The following is an 18603-nucleotide window of genomic DNA, read 5'->3' as shown; positions in this document are numbered from 1 at the left end:
CGCATACCATGTAACTAGCCCGCATACCATGTAACTAGCACGCATACCATGTAACTAGCACGCATACCATGTAACTAGCACGCATACCATGTAACTGGCACGCATACCATGTAACTAGCCCGCATACCATGTAACTGGCACGCATACCATGTAACTAGCCCGCATACCTTGTAACTAGCCCGCATACTATGTAACTAGCACGCATACCATGTAACTAGCACGCATACCATGTAACTAGCACGCATACCTTGTAACTAGCCCGCATACTATGTAACTAGCACGCATACCTTGTAACTGGCACGCATACCATGTAACTAGCACGCATACCATGTAACTAGCCCACATACCATGTAACTAGCACGCATACCATGTAACTAGCACGCATACCTTGTAACAAGCAGGCATACTATGTAACTAGCACGCATACCATGTAACTAGCACGCATACCATGTAACTAGCACGCATACCATGTAACTGGCACGCATACCATGTAACTAGCACGCATACCTTGTAACTAGCCCACATACCATGTAACTAGCACGCATACCATGTAACTAGCACGCATACCTTGTAACTAGCAGGCATACTATGTAACTAGCACGCATACCATGTAACTAGCACGCATACCATGTAACTAGCACGCATACCATGTAACTGGCACGCATACCATGTAACTAGCCCGCATACCTTGTAACTAGCCCGCATACCATGTAACTAGCACGCATACCATGTAACTGGCACACATACCATGTAACTAGCCCGCATACCATGTAACTGGCACGCATACCATGTAACTAGCACGCATACCATGTAACTAGCACGCATACCATGTAACTGGCACGCATACCATGTAACTAGCACGCATACCATGTAACTAGCCCGCATACCTTGTAACTAGCCCACATACCATGTAACTAGCACGCATACCATGTAACTAGCCCGCATACCATGTAACTAGCCCGCATACCATGTAACTAGCCCGCATACCATGTAACTAGCACGCATACCATGTAACTAGCACGCATACCATGTAACTAGCCCGCATACCTTGTAACTAGCCCGCATACCTTGTAACTAGCAGGCATACCATGTAACTAGCCCGCATACCATGTAACTAGCCCGCATACCATGTAACTAGCCCACATACCATGTAACTAGCACGCATACCATGTAACTAGCCCACATACCATGTAACTAGCCCACATACCATGTAACTAGCACGCATACCATGTAACTAGCCCACATACCATGTAACTAGCACGCATACCATGTAACTAGCCCGCATACCATGTAACTAGCCCACATACCATGTAACTAGCCCACATACCTTGTAACTAGCCCGCATACCATGTAACTAGCCCACATACCATGTAACTAGCCCACATACCATGTAACTAGCACGCATACCATGTAACTAGCCCGCATACCATGTAACTAGCCCACATACCATGTAACTAGCCCACATACCATGTAACTAGCCCGCATACCATGTAACTAGCCCGCATACCATGTAACTAGCCCACATACCATGTAACTAGCACGCATACCATGTAACTAGCACGCATACCATGTAACTAGCACGCATACCATGTAACTAGCCCACATACCATGTAACTAGCCCACATACCATGTAACTAGCACGCATTCCATGTAACTAGCACGCATACCATGTAACTAGCACGCATACCATGTAACTAGCACGCATACCATGTAACTAGCACGCATACCATGTAACTGGCACGCATACCATGTAACTAGCACGCATACCATGTAACTGGCACGCATACCATGTAACTAGCCCGCATACCATGTAACTAGCACGCATACCATGTAACTAGCACGCATACCATGTAACTAGCACGCATACCATGTAACTAGCACACATACCATGTAACTAGCACGCATACCATGTAACTAGCCCACATACCATGTAACTAGCACGCATACCATGTAACTAGCCCACATACCTTGTAACTAGCACGCATACCATGTAACTAGCCCACATACCATGTAACTAGCACACATACCATGTAACTAGCACGCATACCATGTAACTAGCCCACATACCTTGTAACTAGCACGCATACCATGTAACTAGCCCACATACCATGTAACTAGCACACATACCATGTAACTAGCCCACATACCATGTAACTAGCCCACATACCATGTAACTAGCCCGCATACCATGTAACTAGCCCACATACCATGTAACTAGCCCGCATACCATGTAACTAGCCCGCATACCATGTAACTAGCCCGCATACCATGTAACTAGCCCGCATACCATGTAACTAGCCCACATACTATGTAACTAGCCCGCATACCATGTAACTAGCCCACATACCATGTAACTAGCACGCATACCATGTAACTAGCACGCATACCATGTAACTGGCACGCATACCATGTAACTAGCACGCATACCATGTAACTGGCACGCATACCATGTAACTGGCACGCATACCATGTAACTAGCCCACATACCATGTAACTGGCACGCATACCATGTAACTAGCACGCATACCATGTAACTAGCACGCATACCATGTAACTGGCACGCATACCATGTAACTAGCACGCATACCATGTAACTGGCACGCATACCATGTAACTAGCACGCATACCATGTAACTAGCACGCATACCATGTAACTAGCACGCATACCATGTAACTAGCCCACATACCATGTAACTAGCACGCATACCATGTAACTAGCACGCATACCATGTAACTAGCACGCATACCATGTAACTGGCACGCATACCATGTAACTGGCACGCATACCATGTAACTAGCACGCATACCATGTAACTAGCACGCATACCATGTAACTAGCCCACATACTATGTAACTAGCCCGCATACCATGTAACTAGCCCGCATACCATGTAACTAGCCCGCATACCATGTAACTAGCCCACATACCATGTAACTAGCCCGCATACCATGTAACTAGCACGCATACCATGTAACTAGCACGCATACCATGTAACTAGCCCGCATACCATGTAACTAGCCCATGTAACTAGCACGCATACCATGTAACTAGCACGCATACCATGTAACTAGCACGCATACCATGTAACTAGCACGCATACCATGTAACTAGCACGCATACCATGTAACTAGCACGCATACCATGTAACTAGCACGCATACCATGTAACTGGCACGCATACCATGTAACTAGCACACATACCATGTAACTAGCCCACATACCATGTAACTAGCCCACATACCATGTAACTGGCACGCATACCATGTAACTAGCACGCATACCATGTAACCAGCACGCATACCATGTAACTAGCACGCATACCATGTAACCAGCACGCATACCATGTAACTAGCACGCATACCATGTAACTAGCACGCATACCATGTAACTAGCACGCATACCATGTAACTAGCACGCATACCATGTAACTAGCACACATACCATGTAACTAGCACACATACCATGTAACTAGCACGCATACCATGTAACTAGCACGCATACCATGTAACTAGCACGCATACCATGTAACTAGCACGCATACCATGTAACTGGCACGCATACCATGTAACTAGCACACATACCATGTAACTAGCCCACATACCATGTAACTAGCCCACATACCATGTAACTGGCACGCATACCATGTAACTGGCACGCATACCATGTAACTGGCACGCATACCATGTAACTAGCACGCATACCATGTAACTAGCCCACATACCATGTAACTAGCCCACATACCATGTAACTGGCACGCATACCTTGTAACTAGCACGCATACCATGTAACTAGCCCGCATACCTTGTAACTAGCCCGCATACTATGTAACTAGCACGCATACTATGTAACTGGCACGCATACCATGTAACTAGCACGCATACCATGTAACTAGCCCGCATACCATGTAACTAGCCCGCATACCATGTAACTAGCCCACATACCATGTAACTAGCACACATACCATGTAACTAGCCCACATACCATGTAACTAGCCCACATACCATGTAACTAGCCCACATACCATGTAACTAGCCCACATACCATGTAACTAGCCCACATACCTTGTAACTAGCCCGCATACCTTGTAACTAGCCCACATACCATGTAACTAGCCCACATACCATGTAACTAGCCCACATACCATGTAACTAGCCCACATACCATGTAACTAGCCCGCATACCTTGTAACTAGCCCACATACCATGTAACTAGCCCACATACCATGTAACTAGCACGCATACCATGTAACTAGCCCACATACCATGTAACTAGCACGCATACCATGTAACTAGCACGCATACCATGTAACTAGCCCACATACCATGTAACTAGCCCACATACCATGTAACTAGCCCACATACCATGTAACTAGCACACATACCATGTAACTAGCCCACATACCATGTAACTAGCCCACATACCATGTAACTAGCCCACATACTATGTAACTAGCACACATACCATGTAACTAGCCCACATACCATGTAACTAGCCCACATACCATGTAACTAGCCCACATACCATGTAACTAGCCCACATACCATGTAACTAGCCCGCATACCATGTAACTAGCCCACATACCATGTAACTAGCACGCATACCATGTAACTAGCACGCATACCATGTAACTAGCCCGCATACCATGTAACTAGCACGCATACCATGTAACTAGCACGCATACCATGTAACTAGCACGCATACCATGTAACTAGCACGCATACCATGTAACTAGCACACATACCATGTAACTAGCACGCATACCATGTAACTAGCACACATACTATGTAACTAGCCCGCATACCATGTAACTAGCACGCATACCATGTAACTAGCCCACATACCATGTAACTAGCCCGCATACCATGTAACCAGCCCGCATACCATGTAACTGGCACGCATACCATGTAACTAGCCCGCATACCTTGTAACTAGCCCACATACCATGTAACCAGCCCGCATACCATGTAACTAGCCCACATACCATGTAACCAGCCCGCATACCATGTAACTAGCACGCATACCATGTAACTAGCACGCATACCATGTAACTAGCCCGCATACCTTGTAACTAGCCCACATACCATGTAACCAGCCCGCATACCATGTAACTAGCCCACATACCATGTAACTAGCACGCATACCATGTAACTAGCCCACATACCATGTAACTAGCACGCATACCATGTAACTAGCACGCATACCTTGTAACTAGCCCGCATACTATGTAACTAGCACGCATACCATGTAACTAGCCCGCATACCATGTAACTAGCACAAAAGACCATGTAACTAGCACGCATACCATGTAACTAGCACAAAAGACCATGTAACTAGCACGCATACCATGTAACTAGCACGCATACCATGTAACTAGCACGCATACCATGTAACTAGCACGCATACCTTGTAACTAGCCCGCATACTATGTAACTAGCACGCATACCTTGTAACTAGCACGCATACCATGTAACTAGCCCGCATACCATGTAACTAGCACGCATACCATGTAACTAGCACGCATACCATGTAACTAGCACGCATACCATGTAACTAGCACGCATACCTTGTAACTAGCATGCATACCATGTAACTAGCACGCATACCATGTAACTGGCACGCATACCATGTAACTGGCACGCATACCATGTAACTAGCACGCATACCTTGTAACTAGCACGCATACCATGTAACTAGCCCGCATACCATGTAACTAGCACGCATACCATGTAACTAGCACGCATACCATGTAACTAGCACGCATACCATGTAACTAGCACAAAAGACCATGTAACTAGCACGCATACCATGTAACTGGCACGCATACCATGTAACTAGCACGCATACCATGTAACTAGCACGCATACCATGTAACTAGCACGCATACCATGTAACTAGCACGCATACCATGTAACTAGCACGCATACCATGTAACTAGCACGCATACCTTGTAACTAGCACGCATACCTTGTAACTAGCACGCATACCATGTAACTAGCACGCATACCTTGTAACTAGCACGCATACCATGTAACTAGCACGCATACCATGTAACTAGCACGCATACCATATAACTAGCACGCATACCATGTAACTAGCACGCATACCATGTAACTAGCACGCATACCATGTAACTAGCACGCATACCATGTAACTAGCACGCATACCATGTAACTAGCACGCATACCATGTAACTAGCACGCATACCATGTAACTAGCACGCATACCATGTAACTAGCCCACATACCATGTAACTAGCCCACATACCATGTAACTGGCACGCATACCATGTAACTGGCACGCATACCATGTAACTGGCACGCATACCATGTAACTAGCCCACATACCATGTAACTAGCCCACATACCATGTAACTAGCCCACATACCATGTAACTAGCACGCATACCATGTAACTAGCCCACATACCATGTAACTAGCACGCATACCATGTAACTAGCACGCATACCTTGTAACTAGCCCACATACCATGTAACTAGCACACATACCATGTAACTAGCCCACATACCATGTAACTAGCCCACATACCATGTAACTAGCCCACATACCTTGTAACTAGCACGCATACCTTGTAACTAGCACGCATACCATGTAACTAGCCCACATACCATGTAACTAGCCCACATACCATGTAACTAGCCCACATACCATGTAACTAGCACGCATACCTTGTAACTAGCACGCATACCATGTAACTAGCCCACATACCATGTAACTAGCCCACATACCATGTAACTAGCACACATACCATGTAACTAGCCCACATACCATGTAACTAGCCCACATACCATGTAACTAGCCCACATACCTTGTAACTAGCACGCATACCTTGTAACTAGCACGCATACCTTGTAACTAGCCCACATACTATGTAACTAGCCCACATACCATGTAACTAGCACGCATACCTTGTAACTAGCCCACATACCATGTAACTGGCACGCATACCATGTAACTAGCCCACATACCATGTAACTAGCCCACATACCATGTAACTAGCACGCATACCATGTAACTAGCACGCATACCTTGTAACTAGCCCACATACCATGTAACTAGCACACATACCATGTAACTAGCCCACATACCATGTAACTAGCACGCATACCTTGTAACTAGCCCACATACCATGTAACTAGCACGCATACCATGTAACTGGCACGCATACCATGTAACTAGCACGCATACCATGTAACTAGCACGCATACCATGTAACCAGCCCACATACCATGTAACTAGCCCACATACCATGTAACTAGCCCGCATACCATGTAACTAGCACGCATACTATGTAACTAGCACGCATACTATGTAACTAGCCCACATACCATGTAACTAGCACGCATACTATGTAACTAGCACGCATACTATGTAACTAGCACACATACCATGTAACTAGCACGCATACCTTGTAACTAGCCCACATACCATGTAACTAGCACACATACCATGTAACTAGCCCACATACCTTGTAACTAGCCCACATACCATGTAACTAGCACGCATACTATGTAACTAGCCCACATACCATGTAACTAGCACACATACTATGTAACTAGCCCGCATACTATGTAACTAGCCCACATACCATGTAACTAGCACGCATACCTTGTAACTAGCCCACATACCATGTAACTAGCACACATACCATGTAACTAGCCCACATACCATGTAACTAGCACACATACCATGTAACTAGCCCACATACCATGTAACTAGCCCACATACCATTTAACTAGCACGCATACTATGTAACTGGCACACATACCATGTAACTAGCCCACATACCATGTAACTAGCCCGCATACCATGTAACTAGCACGCATACCATGTAACTAGCCCGCATACCATGTAACTAGCCCACATACCATGTAACTAGCCCACATACCATGTAACTAGCACGCATACCATGTAACTAGCACGCATACCATGTAACTAGCACGCATACCATGTAACTAGCACGCATACCATGTAACTAGCACGCATACCATGTAACTAGCACGCATACCATGTAACTAGCACGCATACCATGTAACTAGCACGCATACCATGTAACTAGCACGCATACCATGTAACTAGCCCACATACCATGTAACTAGCACGCATACCATGTAACTAGCACGCATACCATGTAACTAGCACGCATACCATGTAACTAGCACGCATACCATGTAACTAGCACGCATACCATGTAACTAGCACACATACCATGTAACTAGCCCACATACCATGTAACTAGCACGCATACCATGTAACTAGCACACATACCATGTAACTAGCACGCATACCATGTAACTAGCACGCATACCATGTAACTAGCCCACATACCATGTAACTAGCACGCATACCATGTAACTAGCCCGCATACCATGTAACTAGCCCACATACCTTGTAACTAGCAGGCATACCATGTAACTAGCCCACATACCATGTAACTAGCCCACATACCATGTAACTAGCCCGCATACCATGTAACTAGCACGCATACCATGTAACTAGCACGCATACCATGTAACTAGCACGCATACCATGTAACTAGCACGCATACCATGTAACTAGCACGCATACCATGTAACTAGCACGCATACCATGTAACTAGCACGCATACCATGTAACTAGCACGCATACCATGTAACTAGCACACATACCATGTAACTAGCCCACATACCATGTAACTAGCCCGCATACTATGTAACTAGCACGCATACCATGTAACTAGCACACATACTATGTAACTAGCACGCATACCATGTAACTAGCACGCATACCATGTAACTAGCACACATACCATGTAACTAGCACGCATACCATGTAACTAGCACGCATACCATGTAACTAGCACACATACCATGTAACTAGCACGCATACCATGTAACTAGCACGCATACCATGTAACTAGCACACATACCTTGTAACTAGCAGGCATACTATGTAACTAGCCCACATACCATGTAACTAGCCCACATACCATGTAACTAGCACGCATACCTTGTAACTAGCCCACATACCATGTAACTAGCACGCATACCATGTAACTAGCCCACATACCATGTAACTAGCACGCATACCTTGTAACTAGCACGCATACCTTGTAACTAGCACGCATACCATGTAACTAGCCCACATACCATGTAACTAGCACGCATACCATGTAACTAGCACGCATACCATGTAACTAGCACGCATACCATGTAACTAGCACGCATACCATGTAACTAGCACGCATACCTTGTAACTAGCCCACATACCATGTAACTAGCCCACATACCATGTAACTAGCCCACATACCATGTAACTAGCCCACATACCATGTAACTAGCCCACATACCATGTAACTAGCACGCATACCTTGTAACTAGCCCACATACCATGTAACTAGCCCGCATACCATGTAACTAGCACGCATACCATGTAACTGGCACGCATACCATGTAACTAGCCCACATACCATGTAACTAGCCCACATACCATGTAACTAGCACGCATACCATGTAACTAGCCCGCATACCATGTAACTAGCCCGCATACTATGTAACTGGCACGCATACCATGTAACTAGCACGCATACCATGTAACTAGCACGCATACCATGTAACTAGCACGCATACTATGTAACTAGCACGCATACCTTGTAACTGGCACGCATACCATGTAACTAGCACGCATACCTTGTAACTAGCACGCATACCATGTAACTAGCCCGCATACTATGTTACTAGCACGCATACCTTGTAACTGGCACGCATACCATGTAACTAGCACGCATACCATGTAACTGGCACGCATACTATGTAACTAGCACGCATACCTTGTAACTGGCACGCATACCATGTAACTAGCACGCATACCATGTAACTAGCACGCATACCATGTAACTAGCACGCATACCTTGTAACTGGCACGCATACCATGTAACTAGCACGCATACCTTGTAACTAGCACGCATACCATGTAACTAGCCCGCATACTATGTAACTAGCACGCATACCTTGTAACTGGCACGCATACCATGTAACTAGCACGCATACCATGTAACTGGCCCGCATACTATGTAACTAGCACGCATACCTTGTAACTGGCACGCATACCATGTAACTAGCACGCATACCATGTAACTAGCATGCATACTATGTAACTAGCACGCATACCTTGTAACTGGCACGCATACCATGTAACTAGCACGCATACCATGTAACTGGCACGCATACCATGTAACTAGCCCGCATACCATGTAACTAGCCCGCATACTATGTAACTAGCACGCATACCATGTAACTAGCACGCATACCATGTAACTAGCACGCATACCATGTAACTGGCACGCATACCATGTAACTAGCCCGCATACCATGTAACTAGCCCGCATACTATGTAACTGGCACGCATACCATGTAACTAGCACGCATACCATGTAACTAGCACGCATACCATGTAACTAGCCCGCATACCATGTAACTAGCACGCATACCATGTAACTAGCACGCATACCATGTAACTAGCACGCATACCATGTAACTAGCCCGCATACCATGTAACTAGCCCACATACCATGTAACTAGCACGCATACCATGTAACTAGCACACATACCATGTAACTAGCCCGCATACCATGTAACTAGCACGCATACCATGTAACTAGCCCACATACCATGTAACTAGCACGCATACCATGTAACTAGCACGCATACCATGTAACTAGCCCACATACCATGTAACTAGCCCGCATACCATGTAACTAGCCCGCATACCATGTAACTGGCACGCATACCATGTAACTAGCCCACATACCATGTAACTAGCACGCATACCATGTAACTAGCCCGCATACCATGTAACTAGCCCACATACCATGTAACTAGCACGCATACCATGTAACTAGCACGCATACCATGTAACTAGCCCGCATACCATGTAACTAGCCCGCATACCATGTAACTAGCCCACATACCATGTAACTAGCCCACATACCATGTAACTAGCACGCATACCATGTAACTAGCACGCATACCATGTAACTAGCACGCATACCATGTAACTAGCACGCATACCATGTAACTAGCCCGCATACCATGTAACTAGCCCGCATACCATGTAACTAGCACGCATACCATGTAACTAGCCCGCATACCATGTAACTAGCCCGCATACCATGTAACTAGCACGCATACCATGTAACTAGCACGCATACCATGTAACTAGCAAGCATACCATGTAACTAGCACGCATACCATGTAACTAGCCCGCATACCATGTAACTAGCACGCATACCATGTAACTAGCACGCATACCATGTAACTAGCACGCATACCATGTAACTAGCACGCATACCATGTAACTAGCACGCATACCATGTAACTAGCCCGCATACCATGTAACTAGCCCACATACCATGTAACTAGCACGCATACCATGTAACTAGCACGCATACCATGTAACTAGCCCACATACCATGTAACTAGCCCACATACCATGTAACTAGCACGCATACCATGTAACTAGCACGCATACCATGTAACTAGCACGCATACCATGTAACTAGCCCGCATACCATGTAACTAGCCCACATACCATGTAACTAGCCCACATACCATGTAACTAGCACGCATACCATGTAACTAGCCCGCATACCATGTAACTAGCCCGCATACCATGTAACTAGCCCGCATACCATGTAACTAGCACACATACCATGTAACTAGCCCGCATACCATGTAACTAGCCCACATACCATGTAACTAGCCCGCATACCTTGTAACTAGCCCACATACCATGTAACTAGCCGGCATACCTTGTAACTAGCCCACATACCATGTAACTAGCCCGCATACCATGTAACTAGCACGCATACCATGTAACTAGCCCGCATACCATGTAACTAGCCCGCATACCTTGTAACTAGCCCACATACCTTGTAACTAGCACGCATACCATGTAACTAGCACGCATACCATGTAACTAGCACACATACCATGTAACTGGCACGCATACCATGTAACTGGCACGCATACCATGTAACTAGCACGCATACCATGTAACTAGCACGCATACCATGTAACTAGCACGCATACCATGTAACTGGCACGCATACCATGTAACTAGCACGCATACCTTGTAACTAGCACGCATACCATGTAACTAGCACGCATACCATGTAACTGGCACACATACCATGTAACTAGCCCACATACCATGTAACTAGCCCACATACCATGTAACTAGCCCACATACCATGTAACTAGCCCACATACCATGTAACTAGCCCGCATACCATGTAACTAGCCCACATACCATGTAACTAGCACGCATACCATGTAACTAGCCCGCATACCATGTAACTAGCCCGCATACCATGTAACTAGCACGCATACCATGTAACTGGCACACATACCATGTAACTGGCACGCATACCATGTAACTGGCACGCATACCATGTAACTAGCCCACATACCATGTAACTGGCACGCATACCATGTAACTAGCCCGCATACCATGTAACTGGCACGCATACCATGTAACTAGCCCGCATACCATGTAACTGGCACGAATACCATGTAACTAGCACGCATACCATGTAACTGGCACGCATACCATGTAACTAGCCCGCATACCATGTAACTGGCACGCATACCATGTAACTAGCCCGCATACCATGTAACTAGCACGCATACCATGTAACTGGCACGCATACCATGTAACTAGCCCACATACCATGTAACTGGCACGCATACCATGTAACTAGCCCACATACCATGTAACTGGCACGCATACCATGTAACTAGCCCGCATACCATGTAACTAGCACGCATACCTTGTAACTAGCCCGCATACCATGTAACTAGCCCACATACCATGTAACTAGCACACATACCATGTAACTAGCACGCATACCTTGTAACTAGCCCACATACCATGTAACTGGCACGCATACCATGTAACTAGCCCACATACCATGTAACTAGCCCACATACCATGTAACTAGCCCACATACCATGTAACTAGCCCACATACCATGTAACTGGCACGCATACCATGTAACTGGCCCGCATACCATGTAACTAGCACGCATACCATGTAACTAGCCCGCATACCATGTAACTAGCACGCATACCATGTAACTAGCACGCATACCTTGTAACTAGCCCGCATACCATGTAACTAGCACGCATACCATGTAACTAGCACGCATACCATGTAACTAGCACGCATACCATGTAACTAGCACGCATACCTTGTAACTAGCCCGCATACCTTGTAACTAGCACGCATACCATGTAACTAGCACGCATACCATGTAACTAGCCCACATACCATGTAACTAGCCCGCATACCATGTAACTAGCCCACATACCATGTAACTAGCCCACATACCATGTAACTAGCACACATACCATGTAACTAGCACGCATACCTTGTAACTAGCCCACATACCATGTAACTAGCACGCATACCATGTAACTGGCACGCATACCATGTAACTGGCACGCATACCATGTAACTAGCACGCATACCATGTAACTAGCACGCATACCATGTAACTAGCACGCATACCATGTAACTAGCACGCATACCATGTAACTAGCACGCATACCATGTAACTAGCACAAAAGTCATACTCGTTCAAGTGCCGGTCATTTATTAATGGTATACCACATTATCATGATACTACTATTTGTTAAGTAGAAACGGGAATAGATATAAAATATATACCAATTAAAAATAACTATATTCTTTTTAAAACTGTGAATTTTCTAGAAAATTAAGTAATGCAAAATCATGAAAAACATAAAATTATGTTTTTCCATTAGCACTAAAAGTTCATGTACTGTATACATTACAGCAAACAGAAAGTTCATTTTTACTTCTGGCCGTAATATTTCAAAAACACTAAAGTCATACCTTAATCTCAGTCTCAACAGATTTTACCACAAGGGAAAACTGTTCTAAAGCCAAAAATGGATTTGAGTACGTACAATTCATTGTTTTTTAAATAATTACTCAAGTATATGTTTTTGCTCAAGAAGGAGTTTTCTTTAATATATTGATCAAATCTTTGTATCAACACATTCTATGAGAAAAATCATTCTCAAAAAGTATAAATACATGCAGAATTTCAAATCATACTATGATTTTAATATGTGGTAAAATGAGTTGAGATTGAGATTTGACTTGAGTATTTTTATGATATTGGGGCCTGGTGTGTCTAATGTTTTTTTCATTCTAATACATGCATGTACCTATCAGTCATCGAAATCAGACATTTGAATGAACAAAACTGAATGATAACATAAGTGCTTGGCAGCAAATTCATTAAGAACCCCTGTCCCCAAGTATTAAAACATTCAAAGAGTATATAAAAATGCAAAATATTGAAAGCCAAAAATAGTGGGTTTAGCTTAATCCTGTTATAAGAGACTTAGGAAGTTTCGAGAAATTGGGGCCTGCTATATAAAATGAAGAATTTGCTAAATTAGACCATTTATTTATGCATTCAATTTTTTACCAACACATCTCCACATACCCCTGGGATCACTCCACTCATTTTTCAGCTCAGCTATGAACTCCTCTATACCTTCCTTGTATTTGGTCTGTTGTTCTTCTGTTGGTACATCAACCGGCTTGGAGATTCTCCTTCTCAGAGGCTTATCATACAGTGCAACTGAAATCAGGCATCTATGAAAGAGGCAATCCATGAAGAAAAAGCATACTTCATGGTATTGGGCTTTTTAATCAAATGTTTATAATGAGTGAGAAATGTAACAAATGTTTGTTTGTAAACATGTTTTTTTTGCACATGACATCACTATACAGGTATGTTTCGACAATTTAAGTGAAATGTATGTTTGGTAATGCCTTGCATTACAAAATGAAAGATACTGGTAGTTAAATACCAGTCTAATAGGTTTCCTTTGTCATGAACATAGAAAAAATGTCTTATTTCAGGAAAGCTTCACATGTGATTTTACTCAGGAACCAGGTCATTATGATCGAACGACGTTAATCACTGAGCACTGAATTATGTAAATATTGTTTTCAAGTTGTATTATTGGACAAAGCAATCTAGTCTACACTTTTCACAATAGCACATGGAGCCTGGGCATTGAGAGAAAATTTGGGGCAGTTTTCCCCAGCCCCCTCCCACTCCACCTGCCAGGGGATATGGCATGTAGGTTATTAAAAACACTGTATCAAATACAATAACCTTACCACAGGCATTACAAAGCTGCATTTCCTGGTTTGTGTTCTTGTCAATGCGGATTTTGGGCAGTGGCATGTGCCGAGATCTTCCCCCCTTCTTTCCAGACTTCTTGAGATTCACAACAAACGGAGATTTGCACATGTGGCAGGAAAATGGCTCACCTGAAATTTTGCACGGATGGTACTTACATGCTATTTTTCTAAAGGGCAACAAAGAAATAAGTGGCATTATAATAAAAGAATCTTTACCCACTTTAATTCCTTGAATCAACATGAAACCACAGCAAAATATATGACAATTTGTGCATGAAAAAGTATATTCAATCATTATAAAAAGAATAAAATTAAGATTCTCTATTGTGAAAACTTTAAAACACTATTGGTTATTGTACAGTAAGAAGTAAAACAAATTTAATCCATCTCATGCAGCAACATCCACTGCATGAATAAATTCATTTAATTCTTAATACATAAACTACATTTGTAACCAACTTCATAAAACTGGTGAGGGCCCAATAAATGAATCAACTAAGTCATGTACACCATCAAAAAAGAGTTTGAAGAAACAAATGATAAATAAATTATCACAGTTACCATTGACCATGTCATAAGGCCTGTTGGGCAAGGTTTTATAAGGTTGATCTGTCTTTTTCTTCTTTTCGGCATCAGAAGGTTTGAGCTCTGGAGAGTATGATTCCCTTCTTCTGCGCTTTCTAGCACTGCGTCTTCCTTTGGATGGAGACTTTTCCCCTACCACTTTGTCTTCATCCATCTTCTAGAATGGCATGTATAAATCAATTAAACAATAAATTTTGTTAAGCAATGCTAATTCAAATGAATTTAAGTTGTAGCTTACGCTATTTTGTGAAATATGCTTGGCTAAGAAAAATCCCATCTAGACTAGTCATTTGCAGTGTTCACTTCAAGTGCAGTATGTCAAGTTAAATCCAAAGGGTTGTCATGCTTGGTGCTCAGAATATTAGAGAAAAACTGCCATTCATTCATTAAACGTGTTTGGGGCAAAATTTGCTGTTTGGTTCTACTTGAAGTGTATGCAATGCGTTGCAACAGGGGTACGAAACAAAACAGTACCGTTGGCTACATTTCAATCATGAATCTAAATGAACCCATTGCAGGTTACCTCTGGAGTACATGTTCATGTACTTTGTACCCAGTTTTTTTAAACAAGATGTTACATGTTTTAACAAGATAGCTAACAAATTTGATATTCACCAAATATTCTGTTCATATCCGGTGTCCACGGAATTATATATAGCAATTGCATGGTTAAACAGGGAGACACAATCAAAACATAGTACTGTAGTTGCCCAGCAAACACATGACGTTGTATCAACGTCGGATATAGGTTGGATTAAGGTCGCGACGTCGGCAACTTAAATACAACGTTGTTTTCTTTCCTTTTTTTGTTGTTGTTAAAATTCATCTTGTTAAACAAACATTAGCAGAAATAATTATATTGATAGCTTCTAATCATGTCATTTAGATAATTCCGAAAACAATGCATGTTTAATTCCTTATCTTAAAATAGAATTGCGCAATTTTGAACCCATTTCGATCCGCCATATTGCTCATGAGATGTACGAATATTGACAAAAGAGAAAGAGTAAATTACTCCTCTAGAGACTCGACGGTTCATATTTTAAATATTACAACAAAGTAAGTTGATACAATGCATGTTTAACGGTTTGTAGCAATAATTTTCTGGTATTTTACAAGGTTGTTTCAATGAATTTTTAGCATACATGAAATTCAACCCGATTCACCCTCAATTGGCATCGCGCCGATTTGTACCTTTTTGTATGAGAAAACAATGTTAATTGTTCTCTTAAATAATATCTGTAAATACTAGTATTTTCTGTGTAATTTTGATCTTTGATCAGGATCAGAAAGGCCCATGTTATTTACCATTGTTTTTGTTAAATTCACTGTCATCCAGCAAAATTATATATATTGTTATTAAATTCATATTATTCTGTACCCCTTTTTGACAGGTTTATGACGGATGATGTAATGCCTACCTAGTGTGAAGGGGAAAAGGAGAAAATGACTTTTCAAAAGCAGTTTTTCAACGTGTTCAAGGTAATACTTGCCAAGTCAAATCTGCTTCTTGACAGTAATCATTAAATTATGTTATTATTAAAGTGAGTACCAGGTATAGTCTTGTGCATTCACCTCTTATAAAAATAGCACTTGTGCCCACTCAAGAAAAACAAAGCAATTAATCACTGAAAATGATGTCATACGCGATAGCTTTGATCACAGATTCTTGTCACTGAAATAAGTATAACAATTAAAAGATAATGAAAAAATACAGCAAATATTGTACCAAAACTGGAGAAATTTTGTTGTTTGAAATTTGATATCAAAACCATAATTTCAGCAGTTTCAAGTCAATATTATTTTATTTGACAAGGTTTTATGTATTTCAGCAAGTGTCACTGCGTTTACTGCTACTGAACATGAGGTTGATGGGGCAATTGGATCCTGTACGCTCCAGACAGACAAGGAGGTGGAGGATGACGAACTGTTTACACAAGTTAATTAACCTACATCTCTAAACTTATAAGTTTACCATGTGTCATTTAATTGAATGTGCCTTTATCATTTAACACTTTTAGTGTCTGTACAGATTAGTTGTGAAAATAAAACTTGTACATTCTCTGAGTTGTTTGTTAACGAATGTAGGTGAATGCTGTGGTAATTCCTAATTACCTGTGACCTGTGTGATATGCATGTTTATACAATGGATTTTGGTTGTTATCACGACGTTGTTCCAACGTCGTAACTCCGATGTTGTTCCAATGTTGTAACTCCGACGTCTAAAAAACTTTCATTTTTAACCAATATACAACGTCTATCCAACGTCGGTTTCTGACGTTGTTACGTCTTTCCAACGTCAATTGTTTGCTGGGTGTATACTGTATATTTAGTATGCTGGATACCAAATATATGTTAATTGCATCTGTTTTTAGTAGAATTCATTGTTCGAATAATGTGCTCTTTACGGGTCTTAAAATGGCTTGATTCTCAACTTTAAAATAGTTTAAGGTTAGCATTTAATATTGCATAATTAACGATTAATTTGTGGATGGAATGATGAACAATGAGACTTCGATAATGCAATAATCTGATAATTAACATTTATTACAAAAAAACAAGTCACTGTGTGAAAAAACACTATCTCAAGCTTAATACATTGCATGTTCACTCATATTTAAATCCTGACAAAGACACTCAAATGCAATAGTATGTTGTCAACCAAGAAAATGGTCGATAAATGATTGCATCTTAATGAAATAAGCGTTGATTTTTATTCTCCTTACTTCGGTCTTTTTGCGTCTTGCGGTTAACCGTCATCCGGGTTCTCTTTGG

General features: G+C 42.5%; 1 protein-coding gene across 2 annotated transcripts in view; it reads right to left on the bottom strand.

Moving 5' to 3' along the window:
* The window catches only part of LOC128223084 (uncharacterized), a 47354-nt gene extending 28762 nt beyond the window's left edge, over window positions 1-18592 (bottom strand). Inside the window, exons 1-4 of one of the 2 annotated variants that reach the window (XM_052932323.1) lie at window positions 18555-18592; window positions 15805-15985; window positions 15220-15372; window positions 14534-14671 (exon numbers count right to left, since the gene is read on the bottom strand). In XM_052932323.1, coding sequence (XP_052788283.1) covers window positions 14534-14671; window positions 15220-15372; window positions 15805-15982 — 469 coding nt within the window. In that variant the 5' untranslated portion in view covers window positions 15983-15985; window positions 18555-18592. The remainder of the gene's footprint in view (window positions 1-14533; window positions 14672-15219; window positions 15373-15804; window positions 15986-18554) is intronic. The other variant, XM_052932321.1, reaches the window with a different exon arrangement.
* Window positions 18593-18603: the final 11 nt, after the last annotated feature.

Source organism: Mya arenaria, chromosome 17, assembly GCF_026914265.1.
Source record: "Mya arenaria isolate MELC-2E11 chromosome 17, ASM2691426v1".
In the NCBI taxonomy this organism is placed as follows: Eukaryota; Metazoa; Mollusca; class Bivalvia; order Myida; family Myidae; genus Mya; species Mya arenaria.
The sequence above is the reverse complement of the archived record's forward strand: the minus strand, read 5'-3'. Positions and strand labels throughout refer to the sequence as shown.